At 43.7% G+C, this 26,623-nt stretch overlaps 1 protein-coding gene across 2 annotated transcripts in view; it reads left to right on the top strand.

The window, feature by feature from the left end:
- Window positions 1-26,623, top strand: part of PLA2G4F (phospholipase A2 group IVF) — a 55,631-nt gene that overhangs the window by 23,300 nt on the left and 5,708 nt on the right. For both annotated transcript variants that reach the window (XM_032952187.2, XM_076066336.1), the window contains exons 5-16: window positions 1,825-1,953; window positions 4,289-4,329; window positions 7,576-7,618; window positions 10,530-10,590; window positions 11,123-11,301; window positions 20,833-20,940; window positions 21,191-21,228; window positions 21,909-22,041; window positions 22,979-23,115; window positions 23,779-24,010; window positions 24,630-24,744; window positions 25,045-25,182. In XM_032952187.2, coding sequence (XP_032808078.1) covers window positions 1,825-1,953; window positions 4,289-4,329; window positions 7,576-7,618; window positions 10,530-10,590; window positions 11,123-11,301; window positions 20,833-20,940; window positions 21,191-21,228; window positions 21,909-22,041; window positions 22,979-23,115; window positions 23,779-24,010; window positions 24,630-24,744; window positions 25,045-25,182 — 1,354 coding nt within the window. The remainder of the gene's footprint in view (window positions 1-1,824; window positions 1,954-4,288; window positions 4,330-7,575; window positions 7,619-10,529; window positions 10,591-11,122; window positions 11,302-20,832; window positions 20,941-21,190; window positions 21,229-21,908; window positions 22,042-22,978; window positions 23,116-23,778; window positions 24,011-24,629; window positions 24,745-25,044; window positions 25,183-26,623) is intronic.

The following is a 26,623-nucleotide window of genomic DNA, read 5'->3' as shown; positions in this document are numbered from 1 at the left end:
CAAGGCTCCAGTAAAGGTTATGAACCACTGCTTTAAAGGGATATATTCACGCACTTAGGTGGTGAAATCTTTAGAGTGTTGATTTGCCTCCGTTAAAAACTGTCCAGTCATGTTACTCCTTTCCTCCGATCATACAAGTGAGTTGCAAGATTGATAGTTGTGTTTTGAGCTGCGTAATGTAATGGTGGGATGGGGGGGTAGCAACACGGTGCAGTTAGTGAACTTCACGATGAATCCATTGACTTGAGCTTAACGAGGGTAGGCGATCATCTGTATTTGTCTTTGTGTGGATGTGTACTCTGTGTTTGTGTTGGGGAATTGGTTGACATGCCTGGCGCACTGTGCTGCTTGCGAACGGTATCTTTTATCTTGCAATCTATCTTTGGAACGTATTAAATCATTTTAAATCGTTTCATCCTTTTATATAATGATTAATTGACCATACCTATCAACCCACACGGTTTACCCCGTATTCTTGTACAGGGAAATTGAGTTTTCAGGTCCATACGGCGTACAGCCGTTTCAATGCGGGCAAAATAAAATGTCTATTTGTTTGTGTTTCTCCCTCGTGATGGGGCTTTGTTGGATGAACGTTGAGATTTATAAGGGCACGGGGTGACCAATGAGGTCTGAATTGGTCTGTAATAAGGTAGGGCGCTGATAAGGGGTTGACAGGTTTGGTTGACTCATTTTCTCGACATATTTAAGTTTCGTTATTTAGTTTTATTACTTTGGTTATTACCTATATGAGGCGGCCTCGTCTGTATGTATCCATGATGAACTTATTTCGCACCGTACGTAGCCAACCGTGCTAATCAGAGGTGCAGGGGAAGGACAATAAACTAAATACAAAAAGCAGTTCTAAAGAACTGGGTCACTGTGCGAGTCTATGTATTTATGTTGAACTTCTTTAGCACCGTACGTAGCCAACCGTGCTAATCGTAGGTGCAATGGTAGCAGCCATTTAAACTTCTCTTGGTGGTGTCAGTTTTTCATGTAATCACCCCCTTAGCACTGGTGTGGTACTTCGTTCTTTTAAATTGGCAACCATTCCATTACTAAAGAAACCAAATCTGAACCCTGAGTCTCACAAATGTTCGACCAATATTCTCTATTTACCCTTTTTTCGTCGAAAATTTTTGAGCATGTGGTGGCTCGGCAGGTAAAATATCAGCTTTCAGAATTCGAGTTGTTTGAGACATTTCAGGCGGGCTTTAGAGCGATGCATAGTACGGAAACGGCACTTGTTAAGGTTGAAAATGATTTATTGATGATAACCATTTTGTTACTTCTGGATCTCTTAGTGCTGCTTTTGATAATCGTTGTATCTAAATTTGTATGAAGTTATCCTTAAGAATAATTGCTTTGTATAAAATGTTTTTTTTGTAATCGTGGCATTCTCGAATGTGTAACATGTCCTGTGTCTTCTGCACAACGTGTGGCCATTGCTGGAATTTCTAATGGCCTCTTCCTTTTTACTCAACGGGCGATTGAAGACGGTTAAAAAAAGAGACATCCATATCTAAGAGGCGAGAGTTAAACTATTCACAGAGTATTGAGATTAGTGGGAGTAATTTGGAGGTTTCTTTTCCTTGAAAATTATCCGTATAAATAGATTGCTGTGTTTGCTGAAATTTCAAGTGCTGCAGGTGTCAGTTTTTTGTGCCAGTTAAAAGGGTAAAACCTATTCCTATATCTTGTTTCTGGCAAAGGAGGTCTCATAATGTTGCACGTGTTGTTAGCCTTGATCAGGCAGGGCTGGTGCAGTGTCTGAATAAAGTGTTGCCATCGCCTCCTCCTCCTCCTCCACCACCACCACCGTAGAACGTGCTGGAGCTCACCGTGTACGATGCTGACATGATGAAGGATGACATCATCTCAAAATTGCTGGTGGACGTCGAAAGTTTGGAAGTTGGAGAGAAAATCCACAAAAACTACATTCTTGACGAGAAGGTGAGCATTGTGAAAAGGTGCATCACAGCAGTTGCTTGCCCAAGTCCACTCCTGGCAGAAGCGGTAGCAGTGTTCATGAAGGACCTCTGGAGCCCCTTTAGAGTGTATTTGGTCTACTCTTCCCTGTGTGACTATTAAAGGGTTTTTTTTTTAAATTGGTGTATATCACCTGCTATGACACAGATCAGAAGCATGGACATTGACAAAGAGAATGGATTAAAAGCTGAAAGGTGCACCAAGCAGCATAGAGAGATGCATGCCATGAGTTAAACTGAGATGGAAAGAGGAACATGTGGATAGCAGAACAAACAAATTAGATACGTATGGTTGGATGACTGTCAAGACAAGTGTGCTTGGTCAGGACTCATTGCTAGAAGGGTTGATGGCCCAGGAGGATGACAGCTGCAGAATGGGAGCGATGTTATAAGTTGATACGTGGGAGCGATTATTGATTGTGGCATCATAAACCGAGTGGCAACATGGTGAGCCTTTCATCTAGCAGTAGATAGATAATGATGATGACAACACTGTGTGCATGGAACAATATTGGATCGCCATTGATTCCTAGCAGTCACCTTGTTTGGACATTACGAATGCAATTGCTACTCAATAATATTTTATACCTTATCCTGAAATACCTTTTACTTGAAATGGTATGCTCATATCACGACCTTGCTTGATGTTTTTTTTAAATATATCTAATTATAGCTATATTATATGGTATATATGTATACACAGCCTATTGTTAATCTATTGCTGCATGAAGGCCTTTCCATGCTATACTGGTCATGGGAGTTATTTGACTCCATTTCACCATGCTGGTCAATGTGCAGTTCTCTTAGAACGATTTTTAATAATTGTTTACTATATTGTATTGCTTTTATGGCACAAGGCCTCCGTCGAAAATGAGACGGAGGCCTCAATGGGTTCTTGCCTAGTTTTAAACAATGGGTATCTTTTTTTTTACGGTCAAAAGAATTCTTCCATCACTTTGGATGCACGCGTGTTCCAAATATTTTAAAGCCATTGGCTTACAAGGCACGCATCAGGCCTAGAGAGAAAACGCACAGCGGACCATATCAATTAATTATTGCAGATTGTTTTATTTTGTGGCTTGGCATTTTTAAATTGACCTATATATGGGGGAAAACAAAATGGTCTCTATTAAAAAAAAGTGAATGTTTTCCTTCCCGATGTCTGTTAAAGGCCAGCCATTTCATAGCCCCCGTATCTTTGGACTTCCTTGGTGATTTGTTTGGCGCCATCTAGAAGAAGCTGTGTATGTGGATTCTGGAGGTTAATGATCCCGTAATGCTCTTCCCAAAAAGTGGGCCATTACAGGCTGTTACCATGGCCAAATTAACCACCCACAGTAAAAGAAAGGTAATCTTCTCTGGGAGGGGGTGAAAGAGGATTGGAGCGAATATAATTGTGTTCTTAGAAGCACGCTGCGTGGATGTCAATTGAACACAGTGTGCGACTGCATATTTTTTCTTTTTGAAATGAAACATTTTGTATGTGCACAGTGTACATGTGTAACATCCTTGTATCGTATTCATCAACAGTTGTAGCAGAGCTGGAATTTTCTAAAAACAATTATTTATTTCGTGTTCACAATTTTCGATGTTTCGCTCGGCATGCTGGGAGCTTCTTCAGCAATTGAATTCAGCATGTAGACTGAATCGTCGAATATCATGAACAACACAAAATACAACATGAAAATCCATTGAAAAGCTGTTCAACACAATTTAAAAAAAACCTACGCAGTGGTAAACTTAACACGTATGTTTTTGTAGTCAATATTACGATTCGGAATTGGTTTTTATGTTGGACCATGTCATGTTCTGACCAGATATGTCATTAGGAACCCTCCACTACCCGACACAGCCAAACAATTCTTACAACCAAATTTAGCAATCAGATCTTCTTTATTGCTAAATTTGGTTGGAAGTTAACAGTGCACTGAAAAAGTAATAACTGGCATGCTGAACGCTTGTACATGTAACAATTTGTTTGGCTGTGTTGAGTGTTGAGGCTTTCTGAAGACACTTATTTGGTCAAATTATTGTGGCCCCACCCCTCCAAAAAATCAGTTACGAATGATGCAGTAGTATTTAACTTTTTTTCACCAAATACATGGTGTCCTCTGTCCATAAATCTTCAGATAGTTGGACCTCATTGGAGGACCTCACGGGCTCTTGTCCAAAGAACATCTGCTGTTGACCACTTTGGATAATCTATCCAATGGAGCATGGAAGATAATTGAGCAATTTATTCAGATGGCTGTATTGTGCCTGTCCGTTGCAAAACGCAATGACTGTTTTCTCATTTGTAGGACAAAACGTCGCTTGAGGTGGAGCTTAAGTTGGAAGAGAGGTGAGGCTGGCATGCATCCCTTCAAAAATATCCTGAAGCAGAATATTAGTGCTAGATGCAGCCACATTTTACAAATGTGATTTGTAACTTGGATCCATACCTGTGTATCGATAGTTCAATGTGAATGTGCCATTTTTTTGAGGGACTACTGCTGTGAGAAGTTTGTAATTTTTGCTCACTTCCTGCATCACCAAGTCAGGTCATAACATTTCTGCGCATTTTTGCAGTTTTATCTCTGTAACCATTTTTTATGTGTTTTTTTTTTGGGGGGGGGGGGGAAATATGAGGCGTAGGAGACCATCACTTCAAAAACCCATTGAAAAGTGACGACAATTCATGCAGAAACGTTAAAACTTTTTATCATGGGTATCGTACTTTGGGAATTTATATGCATGCAGAAATCTGAGGACATAAATGTTACTAATTTTTGCCATTTTTTTCTTTCACCATTTCACTCTAAACAGATAGTAAAAATCTAATTCAAAGTGATTTCCTGCTCAATTGAGCATTCAGGCGGTGCTTCTTTCCTCATTTACAGATCTGAGCCAGTGGTGGAAATACCACATTCCCATGGTGGGGGAGAGTCTATCCATAGCATAAACACTTTTGACTTCCCCACAAAGTGATAACAATTTTATCAACCTCGGAGGGATGGGTGGGTACAGTCAACACCAAAACCAGGATTTGAACTTGCAGCAACATCCCGATTGCAAGCCGCTCACTTTACCACTCAGCCAGCTGGCCTAAACACATTTCTGAAATGGAACACACTTATTTTTTAAAGCGTCAAGGGTTTAGCTTAATTATGAAGGACCTAAATGGTGATTTGAAAGCCCCTACTTTAGTTGAGGGTTGTAATTTGGAGGTCATGGCTCAAATAGTTTGAAATCATATATCCCATCGAACAATTTACAGGGACCTGAAATTTGAATCGTGTTCAAATCTCTCAAGAGTATCTCTGTTTTTTTTTTTTTAAAGAAAATTCGAGGTAGCTTAGTCTGGGACGTTTGGAACATTGCCCCTTTTTGCCGTATTGGTTTGTCCAGAATGGGGAGTTATCAGAGCAGGATCGGGTATGACTCGCCACTGATGTTAGCGATGACTCGGACTAAAACTCTGGTCATCTGGGTTCGTAGCGCAGTGCGCTTGCCACTACGCCACATGTCCCCTCGCGCTCTCAGTATCCCACTGTAAAATCATTGTCACTGTCTCTTTGCTATGTACCCTCCTCCCTGGTTGTAATGCTGCCACTCTCCTTATATGCCTTGTGATTACCTAAACTATACCCAATTTCAAATTGACTTTACTGTTCTGTAGCTGATTGTCTACTCTCATTTAATCAACCACTAACAGGATGTAGAACCCAACAATGGTTGGGTGATAGATTTTGTGGCGGAGGGAAGATGCACTGAAGAGTCAAGCTGGGTTAAACCACAGTATATTCCATAAGTCCCGTAGGAATATCTTAGCCGAGATTATCAAGTATATTGCATTCTGTTAAATTGAAATTCTATTTTCTTTGCAAAGTGATTTTGATCAGTGTGGACTGGGCAGGCTAACGCACGTGCTGCGATCTGTCGAATATTACGTGCTTACAGTATTAATTTTTTTTTTATCATAGAGGGTATAAAGGTTTTATTTTTAATATGGAGTCTAAATCACTTAGCGATGCTCACAGTAGGACTAACATTTTTTCACATTTGATAAAATCAGTGCATTATAGTTTCCTTAAGTGTGCACGTGTGTACGGACATTAATAATAAAATGTGGCGTATGACTCAGCGGTCAATGGTTGTTGTCCAAATGCGATAAGCATTTCCTACACTTTCTTTGAGGCAGTTATCAATTTGCAAACAAAGCAATTAGCATTCATAATAGATTCTTGGTTTAGGCCACAATTTTTGACCATTTTTGTGTCGTTAAGACCCGACTCGGCCACACAAATTAAATTGTCATGTCGTGTGCAAGTGTTTTGTTTCAGCCCACCGGTAAGTTAAATAACAATTCTCACAACCAAATGTAGCGAATATATGCACGATGTTTCATTTGTAACTCCTTTAAACATAAGGAAAATATCCAGGATGTCTCATTAAGTATTCAATAATTAATTATGATTCCAGTTTGATATGTAGTTTCAAGGCCACTGCTGACAGAATTGCTAATTTTTGGTTGTGAGAATTGCTCTTCAACTTACCATTGAGCAGAAACAAAAATGACTGGGGCTATATAAATGCTCGTTACACCACGTGACAATTAAATGTGTGTGCTTGTGTTGGACAGTGGAGGGTCTTAATGACACAAATTTGGTCAGACTATTACGGGGGCCTAACCCAAAAATCAAAGTACGAATCGTGACATTGGCTGCAAAAGCCTGCGTGTTAAGCTATTGCAATTGGCATTTGGGAAATTACTTTGTACAACCTTGAACGTAGGAATCTTGTTTTGAGTTGTTGAAGGTCAATGGCTAAAGCACTGTAGTCTGCCCTCCTTCTGCGGAGAAGGAGGAAGAGTCCACCTACGTGAACTCTCTGCTGAAGCCCTCCTCGTGGCTAGCAGACCTCGACATTGTTATAAAGCTCCTGGACATATTGCCACATGCAAGCAAAGAAGACAACATCAATTGCTGGATTGTGCTGCTCCACTATCGCCTTACAGATGACGTTCTCTGAAAATATACTTGAACTTGACGCTGTTTTAGTTTGAAACCTCCTGTGCATGGGAGTGAAATGTATTAGTGTTGCCGTGAAACTAGTTGCACAATAGCTAATTTCAGCGATTGCAGCCGAATAGAGAATCTTCACATCGACGTCCGTTTGCCGCCTGCCCACGAACTCGGTGAATGCATGGGCCAGTGTTTTAATAGGGCACACACGGCCATCGCAGTAGACCACTTGCTTTGATATCAACAGCCTTTTGTGCCACTTACAACCATTATTGCCTCTAACATGCATGCAGAAGCCCATTTATCAACCCACTGCAGAGTGAGGGGTCTCGAAACGCCACACAGGCAGGGCAGGGAGGGTTATTTGACTGCTTCACTGTTAGTCAGTGCACCCCAGCGTAGAAATTCCTCAATATAAACTATGAATATTGATTTTGTATTTTAAATGCAATATTTAACTTCATACTTTAGTATATATTTGCATTGATGAAATATATAACATGAATGTATAAATTGGATGTGTTTGTGTTTTATCCAAACAACTAATGCCACCATGAATATGCCTAATTTCTGTTTCTTTCCAGTGATTCTCCAGATTGCCCTGTGTATACCAATGGGATCCTTTCGGTAAGAAAACAGATTTGTGTCGTTTTATTTGTTCAACCTATATCAATTTTTTCAGGCATACGTCGCCAGCAAGAATACACGGACACATGTTCATTTGTGTACGTAGCATTAAACCATCATGCAAGTGTTACGTGTTTTTTTTTTATCACGATCCTATTGACGTTCCACATCCATTTACGCACCTCCTAAAATAAAGCGACACTATCATAAAGCAGCTGTCTCACTCCCAACTGTGCTGTTTCAGGTTAGGCCTCGTGTTTTATCAAGCTTTCCCCCTGCACTAGTGGCTGTTTCAGGTTGGCCCTCGTGTTTTCTCAACCTTTCCCCCTGCACTAGTGACTGTTTCAGCTTGGCCCTCGTGTTTTCTCAACCTTTCCCCCTGCACTAGTGACTGTTTCAGCTTGGCCCTCGTGTTTTCTCAACCTTTCCCCCTGCACTAGTGACTGTTTCAGCTTGGCCCTCGTGTTTTCTCAACCTTTCCCCCTGCACTAGTGACTGTTTCAGCTTGGCCCTCGTGTTTTCTCAAGCTTTCCCCCTGCACTAGTGACTGTTTCAGGTTGGCCCTTGTGTTTTATCAACCTTTCCCCCTGCACTAGTGACTGTTTCAGGTTGGCCGTCGTGTTTTCTCAACCTTTCCCCCTGCACTAGTGACTGTTTCAGGTTGGCCCTCGTGTTTTATCAAGCTTTCCCCCTGCACTAGTGACTGCTTCAGGTTGGCCCTCGTGTTTTCTCAACCTTTCCCCCTGCACTAGTGACTGTTTCAGGTTAGGCCTCGTGTTTTATCAACCTTTCCCCCGCACTAGTGACTGCTTCAGGTTGGCCCTCGTGTTTTCCCAACCTTTCCCCCTGCACTAGTGACTGCCTCAGCTTGGCCCTCGTGTTTTCTCAAGCTTTCCCCCTGCACTAGTGACTGCTTCAGCTTGGCCCTCGTGTTTTCTCAAGCTTTCCCCCTGCACTAGTGACTGCTTCAGGTTGGCCCTCGTGTTTTCTCAAGCTTTCCCCCTGCACTAGTGACTGTTTCAGGTTAGGCCTCGTGTTTTCTCAACCTTTCCCCCTGCACTAGTGACTGCTTCAGGTTGGCCCTCGTGTTTTCTCAAGCTTTCCCCCTGCACTAGTGACTGCTTCAGGTTGGCCCTCGTGTTTTCTCAACCTTTCCCCCTGCACTAGTGACTGTTTCAGCTTGGCCCTCGTGTTTTCTCAACCTTTCCCCCTGCACTAGTGACTGCTTCAGGTTGGCCCTCGTGTTTTCTCAAGCTTTCCCCCTGCACTAGTGACTGTTTCAGCTTGGCCCTCGTGTTTTCTCAACCTTTCCCCCTGCACTAGTGACTGCTTCAGGTTGGCCCTCGTGTTTTCTCAAGCTTTCCCCCTGCACTAGTGACTGTTTCAGCTTGGCCCTCGTGTTTTCTCAACCTTTCCCCCTGCACTAGTGACTGTTTCAGGTTAGGCCTCGTGTTTTATCAAGCTTTCCCCCTGCACTAGTGACTGCTTCAGGTTGGCCCTCGTGTTTTCTCAACCTTTCCCCCTGCACTAGTGACTGTTTCAGCTTGGCCCTCGTGTTTTCTCAACCTTTCCCCCTGCACTAGTGACTGTTTCAGCTTGGCCCTCGTGTTTTCTCAAGCTTTCCCCCTGCACTAGTGACTGTTTCAGGTTGGCCCTCGTGTTTTCTCAACCTTTCTCCCTGCACTAGTGACTGCTTCAGGTTGGCCCTCGTGTTTTCTCAACCTTTCCCCCTGCACTAGTGACTGTTTCAGGTTGGCCCTCGTGTTTTCTCAACCTTTCCCCCTGCACTAGTGACTGCTTCAGCTTGGCCCTCGTGTTTTCTCAACCTTTCCCCCTGCACTAGTGACTGCTTCAGCTTGGCCCTCGTGTTTTCTCAACCTTTCCCCCTGCACTAGTGACTGTTTCAGCTTGGCCCTCGTGTTTTCTCAAGCTTTCCCCCTGCACTAGTGACTGTTTCAGGTTGGCCCTCGTGTTTTCTCAACCTTTCCCCCTGCACTAGTGACTGCTTCAGGTTGGCCCTCGTGTTTTCTCAACCTTTCCCCCTGCACTAGTGACTGTTTCAGCTTGGCCCTCGTGTTTTCTCAACCTTTCCCCCTGCACTAGTGACTGCTTCAGCTTGGCCCTCGTGTTTTCTCAACCTTTCCCCCTGCACTAGTGACTGCTTCAGGTTGGCCCTCGTGTTTTCTCAACCTTTCCCCCTGCACTAGTGACTGCTTCAGCTTGGCCCTCGTGTTTTCTCAACCTTTCCCCCTGCACTAGTGACTGCTTCAGGTTGGCCCTCGTGTTTTCTCAACCTTTCCCCCTGCACTAGTGACTGTTTCAGCTTGGCCCTCGTGTTTTCTCAAGCTTTCCCCCTGCACTAGTGACTGCAGGCATTTTCAGTTTTCGGGACCCCCGCCCGTTCCCTTGTGACTCGTACAGGTTTCACCATGGCTTGGCGTGCAGGCGTATTTCATCGCGAATAATTCAAGAAATAAACAAAACGTGAAAAAATACATCTGACGCAAATGGACGAAATTTTCTCAATGCCGACCAATTGAAGTTTCGAAGCCCCCCCCCCCCCCCCCCCCGACGGACCGTGTTATGAATCGCCGCGATACGCAATTTTGAAGCCCCCCTTGGCGGGCGCTCTGGGACCTGACGACGTCCCCCACCATGCAGTTCCACCTGCACGGTGTGAAACGAGCACTTGCCCATTTGTGTCTCTGTCCGTGTTGTTTACAATCACACTGCCAGCTCCGCTTGTGGTGGTGGCGGCTCGTTCAACGCGGCTCGAAACGGGGGGGGGGTGGGGGGGGGGGTGCGCATTCCCCGCACCCCCCCCCCCCCCTTTATTTGTAGCAAGCACACGGCACGCGAGAAATGAAAATAGATTGTGTTCTCTCCCCCCCCCCCCCCACCCCTTCATCAGATTCGGCCCTGCTTGGAGCTCATTGTCGCTCTGCAACACGTGGAGGAGAAAGGCAAGCAGGGTAGGCGATTGTTGTCGTGTGCTGGGGGTGGGGCGTGCAGGTGGGGAGTGGTGGCGTAGTGGTTGGTGCACTGCACTTCAAACGCAGCGACCTTGAGAGATGGATTCCGGGCCATGGGTTCCGTCGGTGGCAACTGATGTGTGAACCACTGCTGGCGTGGGTGTGATGTGTACATATCAGCACTGGAGTAGGTTCTGGCCACACCACCCCCTCGTGTGCTGTGCCATCCTTCATATGTATTCGCTCAACAGCATTTGCCCCAGCCGTCTGTTAAAGGTTATATGGTGGGTTTGTTTTGGTGTAGCGTAAAGTGTATGTATTCGTTTTATTGCAAGATTATTATGGGCATGCACGAACGCGGCCCAACAATTTGAGTATCTCAACATGAGCTGAACACCCGAGGTTTCGCTCTGCCTTGAATGAACTCCTGGTGCCAATGGACTGACATAATTTGTCATTAGGGTAGTCGGCAGTGTTAATATTCAATATGGTGCATTCCCACATGTTGATGTGACCTGTTGTGGCCCCACAGAGTGTGAAGAAAAGATGCAGTATTTATCCGTGTCGGTTCCGCCGTCATACGAGCGCGAGAGGCTCACCCCGTGCTGGTCACCGCTGGTCACTGTTCTGGATGAGAACCTGACCTTCCACGTCGATTCTGGTTTCCAGTCGGCCAAGCTGAACGTGGGCCTCTACAAGGACCACAACATCGTGAGTTAACTCTGCGTAAACCCGAGAGTCGTGCTGAGCTTTGAGCGCAAGGCTCAAGTAACTCCTCAGTCACAGCTGCACCCCCTTCTCTGCAACTGCGTCAGCTCATGAGTGATCCTCGATTGCAGGATGTGAATGCTCTAGAGGAGGCTTATGTAAATTGCTCATTCACAGTTGCCGTCGGTTGCTATTGCACGACGACAGCAGCTAAAATGTCCACAGACATTTTAACAGATGCATTGACGCATTTCCATTTTTTTGCGTCAATTTGTGCAAGTTGAGTCACGGCCGACCAATGCGGAATAATAGCCTCTTCAATTGATATTACTGGCATCGTGTACTGTTTATTAAAGGTGGCCTTCTGGCGAGGTAAGAGTGCAGTCCTGAAATGTCTCTGTCAAGCCGCAGCTGGCGGAAGGGCCTCCACTCGAGGAAGCTCGACAGAGCCTCTTCTGAACAGGGCAATTGGCCTACACTGCCACACTGGCCAGATGAGAACTGCATGTAATTAGATGAGACCCTCGTGCGTAGCTTTTACCGACTTAAATATCTTCCCTAAATGCCCTTCATATTCTTTGGTTCTTTCGGTAAAGTCACGTAGATAGAAAAAATAATGATGAAAATAAAGTGAATGCAAATATCACGACGTTTTGATCGCAACACAAGTGGTCGTCATCAGGCAAAGGAGTCGGCCTCAAAAGGCAAACTGTTTTTATAAAGGTTTGGGGATGGGCGTAGCCCAAGTGTATCAATAGCACCAGGAGCATGGACAGTGCAGCAATGCCAATGCAGCAGCAATGCCAATGCAGCAGCAATGCCAATGCAGCTACAATGCCAATGCAGCAACAATGCCAATGCAGCAGCAATGCCAATGCAGCATCAATGCCAATGCAGCAGCAATGCCAATGCAGCAAAGGGCCGCCAGGAAATCCCTGCACCCCGCTCCACACACCACACTGCTGACGGTGGAGGTTGATTGACAAGAAAACACAACTCAAGTTAAATCACAAACACAAGATCCAGGTTCGATTTAACGCAGTACATAAAATTCGTGATCTGATCTCATCTGTGAAGGACAAGATTCCTGACATGCAATATCCCGGCGTCTACAAAGTAAGCTGTATCTGCGGCAGCAGTTACATTTGAGAAACTAAGCGACATGTCTCTGACCGTGTTCGTGAACACAAGGCAGATTTGAAACGCGGTAGGACCAATACTTCTGATGTGGCTGATCATTATTTTAATGCGGCTGGCTCACACGAAATTGGTTTCTCTAAGATGATGGTACTTTGCAAGCCTACTGGCTATCAACAAAGATTCGTTAATGAAGCCATCCATATACACAGACACAATTTCAACCGAGAGGAAGGTTATAGACTCGGAAATAATTGTAAAGATGTCATCAGCCACTTTGGGTCATGGTTTGACTTGTGTTTTCTTGTCAATCAACCTCCACCGTCAGCAGTGTAGTGTGTGGAGCAAGGTGCAGGGATTTCTTGGCGGCCCTTTGCTGCATTGGCATTGCTGCTGCATTGGCATTGATGCTACATTGGCATTGCTGCTGCATTGGCATTGCTGCTGCATTGGCATTGCTGCTGCATTGGCATTGCTGCTGCATTGGCATTGCTGCTGCATTGGCATTGCTGCTACATTGGCATTGATGCTACATTGGCATTGTTGCTGCATTGGCATTGCTGCTGCATTAGCATTGTTACTGCATTGGCATTGTTGCTGCATTGGCATTGCTGCTGCATTGGCATTGCTGCTGCATTGGCATTGCCGCTGCATTGGCATTGCGGCACTGTCCATGCTCCTGGTGCTGCTGATACACTTGGGCTACGCCCATCTCCAAACCTTTATAAACAGTTTGCCTTTTGAGGCCGACTCCTTTGCCTGATGACGACCACTTGTGTTGCGATCGAAACGTCGTGATATTTTTATTCACTTTATTTTTATTATTACTTTTTCTATCTAAGTGACTTTACCGAAAGAGCCAAAGAATATGAATTCCTGCTGTCACGAAAGTTTTAAGTAAAAAATTAAATTCCCTTTATTCAAAAAAGATTGAAGGGTGTATACATGTTCGTCCTGTTTGAGAATATATTTTTTTGGAACGACATATTTTTCGATAAACACATCCTATTGCTTTAAATAAATAAACATCACTTATTTAAATATATATAATTGGAAACCTCATGCGATTGGTCAAAGTCTTGACCACATATGCAGCATGTCCACAACCCGAATTCATCGGGAGCTGATGATACTGACCGTTTACACTAAAATATAATTGCGTGAATGTTTACACGTGTGTGCCTGGTGCCACGTCTCTTTAAGGGTGTTGTGCAGTGGGTTGTAGGTCATTTTCATGCTTCCTGGGGTTGTCCATAACGCTTACGATGTAACCACCGTTATCATTGTCTTTACTGTCTCTCAATTACATTTCTTCGTGCAAGGTCAGCTTGTCACGGCATGCGCTATCAGCTTGACTCTTAATGCCACAGCGTGTCACGACATATCCCCATTAATCTTATTTTCATTACTGCTGTTCACATATTTTACTTTGCATTTTATTGCATTCTCTCTGTATCGCTTTGCTGCTCTGCTGTTGTAAACAGCCGCTATATATTTACCAGCAGGATATGGCCGATGACAGCAGGCAAAAATCCAGCCAAATGCTTTGTTCCGTTAAAGGTGACCATATGGTTTATTTGTGATTTGAATTAAATCGATATATAAAGTACTCAAAGCATAGAATAATACATGTTCAATTATAGTTCCCATTCTACAAAGGGGCTTTGAGATGGGTTTTTTTCAATTATTAATATATTATTGTTATGCAAATGTTGGGGTTTAGCATGAAACAGAAATTTTAGTTTATACAATTCATAAGAAGTGCAGGAAACATCTGCTGCAACGAATGTGCTGATATTTTTCAAGACATATCCCTGTATGCTCATGCTCATCCTCCTTCCTGGCATGGGCTTGAATTATTAGCTGCCTTCTTATGCATTAGGGACTCAAAAGTCAAGCCTGCAAGACACGTCAGAGTCGTATGTTTATAGCAGATGTCTATAAAACGCGTTGCAGTAACACGAAATGGGATGTATGTATGTATGTTGAACTTCTTTCGCACCGGACGTAGCCAACCGTGCGAATCGAAGGTGCGGGATGGGTGAAGAGACCTAAGTGCATACTTGGCAGAAGGAGCTGGTGGTTCAATGCCTTTGAGTGGCAGTTTAAGGGTTATGATGCACAGCACTGTGCCAATTTTGGCAAGAATAGATGCGCGATTTGCATATATTTGATTATATTATAGGACTTGCTTTAGCATATCCCGTTCTTTACAATATTCATCCTAAAAGCTTATGGCAAAAAGTATCATTTTTATTATTCGTAAAAACAAATATTTGTACTTTACACACGTTAACAAAATATATTGACAAACTTATCTTTTTGATAGAAATCCGTCCAAAGTTTATTTAGAAACAAGCTTTAATAATTAAATTATCATGAAAAGTGAAGGGGTTTTAAATATTCAGATGATGCTAATGTTTGTGACACACGGGACATTATCACGATGCCTGTTACACATGGAAACTTCACTGAGGCTCAGGACTTTTTTTCAGGAGGGTCCTGCCAAGTTCTTGTGGTAGGAGGTGTTTTGTTGTTCTATGTAATGTTCAGGTATTTTTTTAGATTTTGACTTGAAACTTTCGTGACTTCAGGAATTAAGATTCTTTGGTTCTTTCAGTAAAGTCAGGTAGATAAAAAAATAATAATCAAAATAAAGTGAATACAAACCTTAAAATAATGTAGACTGTAGTCTGGTTATTTACCTCGGTGAGCATACTGGCAGTCTGTAATGTAGACTGTAGCCTGGTTCCTAACCTTGGTGAGTGTACTGGCAGTCTATAATGTAGACTGTAGCCTGGTTATTAAGCTGGGTGAGTGTACTGGCAGTCTATAATGTAGACTGTAGCCTGGTTCCTAACCTTGGTGAGTGTACTGGCAGTCTATAATGTAGACTGTAGCCTGGTTATTAAGCTGGGTGAGTGTACTGGCAGTCTATAATGTAGACTGTAGCCTGGTTCCTAACCTTGGTGAGTGTACTGGCAGTCTATAATGTAGACTGTAGCCTGGTTCCTAACCTTGGTGAGTGTACTGGCAGTCTATAATGTAGACTGTAGCCTGGTTCCTAACCTTGGTGAGTGTACTGGCAGTCTATAATGTAGACTGTAGCCTGGTTCCTAACCTTGGTGAGTGTACTCGAAGTCTGTAATGTAGACTGTAGCCTGGTTCATAACCTTGGTGAGTGTACTGGCAGTCTATAATGTAGACTGTAGCCTGGTTCTTAAGCTTGGTGAGCCTACTGGCAGTCTATAATGTAGACTGGTTCAGTCTACATGTCATCAACCACTTTGGGTCAATATTTGATTTGTTTTCTTGTCAAGGTAGCACAGCTAAAGTTACGACTTGATTTGTGTTTGTTTTCGTGTTTTCTTTGTATGCTTACCCCAGGGCACGTATGCCCCGCCCACTTCACTGGTGCCACGCCCATTTTTAAACCTGATTAACGGTCGCCATCGGTGGTGACCTCTCTCCTGAAGACGGTCGCTTGTGTTGTGATCGAAACGTCGTGGTTTTATTTTAGACTGCCAGTACGCTCACTCAGGTTATTAACCAGGCTACGGTCTGCATTACAGACTGCCAGTACCCTCACTCAGGTTATTAACCATTGCTACACTCTACATTATAGACTGCGAATATGCTTACCAAGCTTAAAGAACCAGGCTACAGTCTACATTATAGACTGTCAGTACACTCACTCAGGTTAAGAACCAGGCTACAGTCTGCATTATAGACTGTCAGTACACTCACTCAGGTTAATAACCAGGCTACAGTCTACATTATAGACTGCCAGTACACTCACTCAGGTTAATAACCAGGCTACAGTCTACACTATAGACTGCCAGTACACTCACTCAGGTTAAGAACCAGGCTACAGTCTGCATTATAGACTGTCAGTACACTCACTCAGGTTAATAACCAGGCTACAGTCTACATTATAGACTGCCAGTACACTCACTCAGGTTAATAACCAGGCTACAGTCTACACTATAGACTGCCAGTACACTCACTCAGCTTAATAACCATTGCTATAGTCTACATTATAGACTGCCAGTACGCTCACCAAGCTTAAAGAACCAGGCTACAGTCTACATTATAGACTGCCAGTACACGCACTGATTAAGAACCAGGCTAGAGTACACATTAGTGTTTTTTTGTTTTTTATTATTTTTTATTCACTTTATTTTTTGTTTTTTATCTACGTGACTTCACCGAAATAACCAAAGAATATTTTTTTTAGAATTGTGATTTTTGGCCAATTTCAGTTAAATTCTATATCTTTTTGCTATGGAAGTAAACCAGAGAAGCTGGAGGACTTACAAACTCCACACAGAACGGCACCCATACCAGGAATTTTACCCAGGCCCTTGCTGTGAGGTACAATTGTTACCACATCGCCACCCAGTCACCCATTTACAACTTGTGCAAGCAATGTTGTGGCACTGTAAGCCAAACAAATTAAAATATGTTTGTGGGTACCTCTCATCTGGACATTTCTTGAGCCCCTCCTAAGACTTAATCATATATCCAAGATGCAAGTCTTTGACCAGGTTAAATTGCCTCGTGTTGAGCTCTTGCTGTTGGGTCGTGTGGTTCAATGCATTTTTTGGAAGCAGACCCATTTTTTTTATTAATATTTATCTTTTTTTTGGGCAGATATTTTTTTTTTGCTGTGGGAATTTAAGCTCACGCACACAAATGCCAAGCAAGCCCTGGCTACACCGCTATTCCAACAGCTGCAGCTGGACTCTTGAGATAATGCTTAATGTGACTGGCGGCAAGCTCACAAGCTGCCTCTGAAACACACACGGGCTTTTACTTTGTGGAGAAATTAAATGGCAATCTATGATCGGTTTGTATGTACTGTAAACGAATAGTTTGTAACGTACATTTTCACTAGCTTCTGGCCTTTTTGTAACACACTGCCAATACGTATTTTCTCAACGTCACCAGAAGGCTAACACCACTTGACATCTGTGTCTTTGCCATACAGACAATTTAATGAAATCCAGACATTCGACATGTTCACACATGCGTTATCTATACTATTAAATACAATTTCTGGTATTCGTTACCTTTTTATTGGTTTGTGTGTTTGTACCACATCATTCGCAATGTTTAGTCCAATCTATTTACTGTGTTCAACCCTGCAATACTGCTGCTCGAAACACATCTGTTTCTGAGTGACTTTTTCCAAAGTCCAATGCTGCTCAACTTTGGATTTTCCTCCCATTGTCTCTTTACCCAAGCCCTTATTACCGAGCACAATTCAAGAAAACGTGTTTAACTCTAACCTAAAGAAACTTTGTGACAGTGCTATTTGTTACTGGCCACCTAAAGTTTTGGGCATTTACGCATGTGTTTGGCAACTGTGTAAAATAATAATACAACAATGCTGTAATATTAATCCATCATACAACATCCTTGGGAAAACTCTACTCCAACTTTCCCCACCCAAAACCTCTCCCCCTGGGTCTAGTGTGTGGAGATTGAAGCAGCTTGTTTCCTATTAAAAGTCATCTACTTGGTGGCAACACTGGCATACGCAGCAGCTTTGTTGTAGAGAAAGTATTGTGGGGGCTGTTGTCACTGACACAACAGTGGACACAATTCATTGGCCTTAGATGGGGGGTGGTTCTTAATGATACAATAGTGGCTTTGATTTCAGCAGGGATTTTAACACACATTTCCACGTTGCTAAATCTGTTTTTCAAGCTGCTTGGTCTACAGTGGGAGAAATTTTTTGTGGTTTATTTATATGATATACTGTACACTGAAACAAAAAGTGGAAAAAATGTGTCTGGTTTTGGAAAACATTCCGATGCGTTTACAATTTGTTATCAACATCCTGTTTTAATATACATTTCACTGTATGTGCAACTTGTGAATAATACAAAATCATTTATATTAGTAATTATTGTATATATTTTTGTATTATTACAATACACTGGTACTTGGTATGTTATTAACTTTAATTTTAACATTGTGATTAGTTGGACCTTTCATTTAAATTGTTAAAGAGCATGTTTGCCAAGCATTTATATAGAAAAAACATATATACATGTAAATATTATTCAGAGATGAGAGCATTCAAATAGTTTTAAATAGAGGATTGAGGGTCACTGCTTTTATAAGCGATATTAACAAATGTTAATTGGGCGTTTACTTACGAGTAATACAATTATTGAAATACATGAAACGGGTAAAATGTAACCCTATGATTGATTTTAAAATGGTCTAAATCAGACACCGCTTATGCACGATGGTGCATATTGAAAGCTCGCGTTCCTGGCATGTTTTTAAACAATTTCTGCTGATTTTTCTATGAAACGATACTGGCAGGCAGCTTGAAATTGAGCAATGCTTTTTACACTTGTACTTTCCGAAATGAACTTCCTGCTCCCACGCTCCCTCCTACGTTTCCTGCACCGACTTGAGCAGCTGATTAGGCTGCCATAAGGCCGCTATAGATTAATTGTTTGGCTGTTCACAGCTGCAAGGCAAGTGTCCGAAATGAGGGTGCGTAGTTTATCTCGGTGCGGATGTTTTGGTGTTGTGCTGACCGCTACGCCAGAGCGGTTAGCCGCGCTGCGCTACGAACCTGGCGACCCGAGTTCGATTCCCGCTCACGGCCAACATCGGTGACGATTATCTGAACCAGGTCGACTCAGCCTCAAATGAGTACCTGGTGCATTGTGTACAAACATGGCCACTAGGGAGACAAAGGCGGCCGGGTGTGGTGCTGGCCACCCACCCCCTCGTGCCGTTCCAGCCTTCATTGGTGCTCGCAAACGGCACTTGCCCCAAAAGTTTGTTAAGGCTATACGGGAAACTTTGTATTTATCTTCTTTGGTTCTTTCGGTAAAGTCACGTAGAATGAGAATAAAATAATAAATTGATAAAATAAAATAACACAATAATATTCTCACGACGTTTCGGCCACAACACAAGCGGCCTTCATCAACCAAAGAAGATGAATCATTGCAGTCACGAAAGCTTTAAATCGAAATGTAACTTTGTATTTGTAATGTAGTTTAGTTAATACCTTTTGCTTTTTTTATAACCTCTGTATGGTTTGTGTTTATCCAATTTGGTATTTCATTATCTAGTATTCTTTCAGCAGTGTTATTCACATTTGTATCTGCTGATAGATTGCGCAAACCCAAAGTGTGGCTGCAGTTAGGTGCCACTGGGTAACTGGGGTGCTGTGGGTTTCAGTAGGTGCCACTGGGTAACTGGGGTGCTGTGGGTTTCAGTAGGTGCCACTGGGTAACTGGGGTGCTGTGGGTTTCAGTAGGTGCCACTGGGTAACTGGGGTGCTGTGGGTTTCAGTAGGTGCCACTGGGTAACTGGGGTGCTGTGGGTTTCAGTAGGTGCCACTGGGTAACTGGGGTGCTGTGGGTTTCAGTAGGTGCCACTGGGTAACTGGGGTGCTGTGGGTTTCAGTAGGTGCCACTGGGTAACTGGGGTGCTGTGGGTTTCAGTAGGTGCCACTGGGTAACTGGGGTGCTGTGGGTTTCAGTAGGTGCCACTGGGTAACTGGGGTGCTGTGGGTTTCAGTAGGTGCCACTGGGTAACTGGGGTGCTGTGGGTTTCAGTAGGTGCCACTGGGTAACTGGGGTGCTGTGGGTTTCAGTAGGTGCCACTGGGTAACTGGGGTGCTGTGGGTTTCAGTAGGTGCCACTGGGTAACTGGGGTGCTGTGGGTTTCAGTAGGTGCCACTGGGTAACTGGGGTGCTGTGGGTTTCAGTAGGTGCCACTGGGTAACTGGGGTGCTGTGGGTTTCAGTACGTGCCACTGGGTAACTGGGGTGCTATGGGTTTCAGTAGGTGCCACTGGGTAACTGGGGTGCTGTGGGTTTCAGTAGGTGCCACTGGGTAACTGGGGTCCTGTGGGTTTCAATCAACGTGTTTCATTCGGACAGCTGAAAAACGTTTGCATTCCATAAAGCCGTAACCCTTGCACACACCCAAAGATAAATGTCTTGTAGGTGTAAACCGGGGATGCTGCTGTTGTATAACGGTTAGGACTCTCAGACTTGCAACCCAGTACGATTTCCCGGCGTGGCAGTGGAAACAACGTTGCCAGTTTCTTAACTCCCTCCCCCCCCCCCCCACTCTGCTGCCTCTATCCACCCAGCGATATAAATGGGGGCACCGCAGTCAATCAGCAGGTTGTGCGTGGTGGGATAAATTGCGGGTGTGCTCACCGAATTCCATACGTCTGACCGTCGTGGAAGAGTAGACAAAAATACCCTCTGGAGGAGCGTTCTAGAGCTCCCTCTTCCGCCTGCAGTGGGGAGTGAGCAAGACAATCGCAGGGTTTTATCCTTTGCCTCTCATCAGTAAACTGGGCAATAATTTGTAAATGTGCCACTGTTGTTTATTTTTTTGCCTGTAGAGTGAACAGTTCCCAGAGAAGAGTGTGCTTGGCACAAGATCGGTGCCCCTCACCTACAAGAATCTGATTGAAAACGTGGGAGTGCAGGTGCCACTTGGCAAAGACGAGGTGAGCTTGTTGCTCAATAAAAATCGGTGTCACTGGAACCAAGTGGAAACCAAACAATGTGTTTCCACAATGAATATAAATATCCCTGGATAATTATTACATCTCATTACTGGTTTAAGTGCTGTTTAGATGCCTCATCGTTTGCAATATTGAAGCAATGTTAATATTGCAGTGTTTTAAAAACAATACGACTTGAGTAGAAAATATTGCCGCAGTCAATTGTACTTTTGATTTTCTCTTTTATTTTCAGGAAACGGAAGTGGACCTTACCTTAAAATATAAATCCAGGTAATATGAATATGGTCAGTAACATTTATGGAAATTGGTTTTAATAGCTTAGAAGCAAAAGTCCGAATGCGTGACTTTCAACCGAGTCAAATCTCGTCAATCTACATTCATTTCTCGGTGCATGGAGCGGTAGTGTAGCGGTTAGTGCGCTGCGCTACAAACCCGACGACCCGAGTTTGATTCCCGCTCACGGCCAACAACAGTGACGAGTATTTAAACTGGTCCTGGGCCTCCCCCAGGTCGACTCGGCCTCAAATGAGTACCTGGTGGTGTGTGTAAACATCACCACTTGGGGAGACAAAGGTGGCCGGGCGTGGTGTTGGTCACCCACCCCCTCGTGTGCTGTTGCCGGCCTTCATTGGTGCTTGCGAACAACACTCGGCCCAACATTCTGTTAAGGCTATGGGGGGGGGGGGGGGGGCGCGGGGATCTTTGTCTTTGTCATTGGTCAAATTAAATATTGAAGGGTCTGTCTCTGCATTGGCTGACAGTGTCACGACCACAACACAAGCATCGATGCTGCTCTATTCAGCACCTTCCAATGGGCAAAGAGCCACTGTGAATTACTCCAGACGAGAATCCATTTGGATCCGTATATTTGGGCCATCACCGCAGCCGCCATGTGGTGCGTTTTCATAACGCGCGTGGTGTCAGCAGCGTATCGATCTTATCATTTTCAGAGGCGTACCTGCTCTTCGCCTTGGGTTTGACCTCTCAGATGGCGAGAAAGAATTTCTGCAAAAAAGGATGAAAGTGATGCCAGGAGCTTTCCAAAAGTTTCTTAATCTCAAGGTGACACCACAAGAAAAGGACGTAAGGATCATGAAGACTGAAAATAAATGACCTCGCGACACCATAATCTGATGCAAAACAGAATATAGCAAGAGTTTTTAAATATCCACATTATTTATTTTCAACGTTTGTGTTTAAGGCTACTCCTGAAGAACTTACATTCCTTCATAGTGTTTTAGTTTCACTTAAAAAAACCTTTTTAAATGATCCAATACCCCATATACTTATGCTGTCTGGCTATTTGAATTAAACATCTTTCACAATAGAATGATATCCATTTAAACATTGAGTTAAATGTTAACATGTACTTATAAAATGATTGTATGCTTCCCATAATGGTGTTTAGTTAGAGTGGTTTTTATACATTTATAGACTTTTAGATCGCAAATTAATAGGAAGATCGGTCAGTGCGTCACAATATTTTATGGTAAGGGACTGTCATCTGTGCTGTTAAATGACTCAATAAAATAAATCTGGAGCCATCAGTGCAATTCCCTCTTTGATTGCAACAACTACAGCTAACTTCATAATTCCAACTGGCAGCACAGCAACTGGTCAATACAAATCAAAGTATAAAACCTACTTGTTCAATAAAATGTCTACCTTGTTTGCTGAGAATTGCAGGCCACAGGGTTAAGTAATATGTACGTGCAAATAACGGAACTCGGCTCTGTGGTCGTCTGTGTGAAATGAGTTGTGTCCCTACAGCCCACATTCTGACGTGTGTTCGTGCCCTTGGCCATGCTAAGAGGCAGCCCCACTGACAAGTAATTTCCAGCTTCAAAATCGCTCAATAGTTTTCTGTTAATAAATATGAATGGCATGCAAGGGAAAAATTAAAACTCGATGGATTTCAATGACAGAACGAGATATACGACATACGAATGTGTGACTTTTAAGAGTCAAGAAATGATGTTGTGCTGCCGAGTAAAAAAAAAAAACCACTTTGGCCTTTTAGGTGCCTGTGGTGGCAGTGTTGGGTTCTGGGGGTGGCCTGCGAGCCACGATCTCCCTGCTTGGCTGCCTCCTGGCCCTCGAGGAACAAGGTCTACTCGACTGCATCACCTACATGAACGGTGTCTCTGGATCCACCTGGCAAGTCACTACTTACTTCTTTCTGCCAGTGTCAATTTTTTTTATATACAGGGTGCTTAAAAAAAATGTTAACACTTGTATGTGCCTATCGTTTTTAATGGAAAAAGAATGGATAATTATGCACTGTGACATGATAACAAATGTATGTTAAATAGCTTCAAAACCATCATTGTCCACATGCATGGAATCTTCTTCGGGTGATCTCCAGCGCTCGGAGGCACATTTCTTGTGGTGCTGTTGTAAATTCTCAGAAGTGTTAAAATGTTTTTGAAGCACCCTGTATATATCAAGTGTACTGCCTAGAATATCACTGTTGTGCTGTATAGCTCCCCACGGTATTTTCGGGTTTTGCCACATGTCGGTAGCGTCTTCAGAATTCAGTTCCTGAAGAAACTCTTAATTTAGTTCCTGAAGCCCCCAAAATATGGAGTAAAACGTTGGACATCGTACCAAAAAACTCACACGGTACAACCAAAAAACACATCAGAGCGCTGAAAAAAGTTTCTTTGAGTGCCATGTCACAAATCGTAGCAGTTAAATTGTGTTTAATGTATGTGCTCCTGGAAGGGCAGCATTTGCTGAACGTATCAGCAGTGTGGCCCAACTGCTGTAATTCTTTTAATTTTGTTATTTTCCTGAATTTTTGGAAACTCTTGCTCACAGGTGTATATCCAATCTGTACCAGCAACCGCTCTGGGGCAAGGGAGAGACAAGTGGAATCGCGCAAGAGATTCAGGAATTGAAGGCATGCACCATAGCTCCTAAGTATGGTGCCTTCTCACCGGAGACCCTCTTGAAATTCCGGAATGCTATGACTGACAAGAAGGAAGACAACCAATTCGTTTCTCTCACGGACCTCTGGGGCCTCGTGCTGCAGTGGATCTTTGGCAAACAGGTGCGTAGTGTGCCTGGGAGAATTGCACTGACCTATTTGTGGTCGTGACTAAGGACGGAGCTCTGAAATCATCTCTTGTGGAGGTGCTTGGTCGATTTGGCTACATTGCAGGACCGTGACAGATGGAGGACTGCTTAGGGGGGAGATTTTTTTAAATCTCGCATTGGATTGATTATGGCCGATGATGATTCTGGGTGGCAGGGTGGTGCAGAGGTAACACTTGTACCTCACAGCAATTGCTTTGGTTCGATTCCCAACTCGGGCACCTTTCTGTATGGAGTTTTTTCTCCTCCCATTCTGCATGGGCTTTCTCTCGGTTTTCCAGTTTCCTCTCGTAGCTAATAAAAAAAATCATACAATCCAACTGGTGTTGGCTGAACACCGCGAAGCTCAAAATTACCTCCAAAGTATTCAATTTGGATTATACACAGCAACATCACCCCCTACTGCAGAAGCTTGGCAGGACCCTCCTGAAAGAGTGTTGAGATTTAGTGAGGCTTTCCTGGGCAAACAATCGTGGTGAATACAATAATTCTAATAACTTTGTATGTGTGCTGCAGAAGGAAGCAGAAAGGCTGAATGAGAAATGTTAACCAGAAGTGTTGGCTGTGCCCTTTAGGAAAAACTGGTCAGGCTGTCAGATCAGCAGAAAGTGGTTAGCACTGGACAGGTGCCATACCCAATCTACTCTGCAATCAATGTAAAGTCCACTGTCAGCACGGACGATTTTGCAGGTAAAAGTACAAGCGTGCATAATATGCATCTTTCTCAAGACATTACATTCTGTTTTGCTGGCTTATTTTACAAAAATGAATAAGCTGTAATTTACTTTTTTCATGCGTTTCCGAAGCGTGTCCATGTCGTCTCCTTCACAAATCAATTTTAATTCGCAATGTAACAATGAAATATATCATCGTAGGAGAAAAACGTAATTTGGTAATTGTGACAAAGGGCGAAATTGTTCATGTTCTGCTGTTTGTTCATGCGTCTAGTGTTTAAGTGATGCAATCTTGAACTGTGTGCTCCTTCTGCAGAGTGGGTAGAGTTCACGCCACATGAGGTGGGGATGCCAAAATATGGTGGTTTTGTGCGCACAGCTGACTTTGGGAGTGAGTTCTACATGGGCAATTTGGTGAGGCGCCATGCTGAACTACCACTGCATTACCTGCAAGGTAAGCCATGGGTAGATCATTGGATGACATAGGGGGCGGTTGATTGTTTGCAACTGCAGAGGGGAGATCAAAGAAACATAAAGATCCCCGTATAGCCTTAATAGACTGTATGGGCAAGTGCTGTTAGCGAGCACCTATGAAGGCCGGAACGGTACACGAGGGGGTGGGTGGCCAGCACCACGCCTGGCCGCCTTTGTCTCCCTAGTGACGATGTTTACACACCACACCAGGCACTAATTTGAGGCTGAGTCGACCTAGGGGAGGCCCAGAACCGGTTCAGATAATCGTCACTGGTGTTGGCCGTGAGCGGAAATCGAACCCGGGTCGCCGGGTTCACAGTGCAGCGCGCTAACCGCTACGCTATCGCAGAGGGGAGAAGAGGCTATTAGACAGCTGGGTCACAAACAGCCAGACGAGTGCTGGGTTCTTCTCTAGCACACGTTGTATTCAGTGGAATGATACATATGTGAGGACAGTACGGGGTGATATAGGGACAGTACGGCTCCCCGTGGCCATGGTTACTAATTAATGTAATGGGAACAGACAGGGTCACGTTAGGGTAATGTGGGACCTAAGTGGTCGCTAATAATGATTGATGCAACAAGCCGGGGACCTGACGGTCGTTAATTGTAATAAGGGCAGAGACAGACAGGGCCAGGTGCGGTGAGAGAGGGGGGGGCGGGTCGTGAGGGGGATAAAAGCCGGCGTGAACCGGGGCTCTGGGCTGCTGTTGTGGGGGCACTGCCGTCGCCGTCGTCACCTTGGAGCGGGTCGTCTTCATCATCCTGAAGTGGGCACCTGGTAGTCTTGGAAGGCTTAGAGTTACGTTGTCTCAGAATAGAGTTATCTAAGTTGCCCAAGTGTATATAGTCACTCGCGGTTACTGGTTAAGTTATTGAGTCGGCGGACTTTATTCATAATAAATATACATATAACTGAACAAGATGGTGTCTCTGAGAGCTACATTACACATAGATGAAATTATTCTTAAACTCACAATATCTGGTCCGAATCCCACGTGAAGAAATACATGTTTTTTTCAGATGTGTGCATGTTTTATGTGTGATGGATTTACAGGACTCCAGCCACTAGACGCCAAATACATGCACTACAATTAGTTTTTTTTATCGAATCGTGGTCCTGCATCATGAAAATGCATTGAATCGCAGGGGGAGGGTGAACCAATGCACCCTACTTAGTATGCTGTGGATTCGCAGTTGCCCTACATATTTCTGGAGATGTTTGGGTCTAGAATAATCCCTTTGGGAATGGAAAATAAACGGTGTGTTTTATTAGGTGTTCCAGATATCTTGTGATCCCCGTTTAATTTTCTAAAACTTTATATATTTAAAGGTTTATTTAAAACAGCAATTAATAGGCATTAGAAAAAAATGTTAGGGGTCAATAAATTGGGGGTCACAAGTCATCTGCACCAGGCTGT

The sequence above is a fragment of the Petromyzon marinus genome, chromosome 11 (assembly GCF_048934315.1).
Source record: "Petromyzon marinus isolate PM22_M1 ecotype Great Lakes invasive population chromosome 11, UKy_Petmar_22M1.pri1.0, whole genome shotgun sequence".
NCBI classification, from domain to species: Eukaryota; Metazoa; Chordata; class Hyperoartia; order Petromyzontiformes; family Petromyzontidae; genus Petromyzon; species Petromyzon marinus.
The sequence above is the reverse complement of the archived record's forward strand: the minus strand, read 5'-3'. Positions and strand labels throughout refer to the sequence as shown.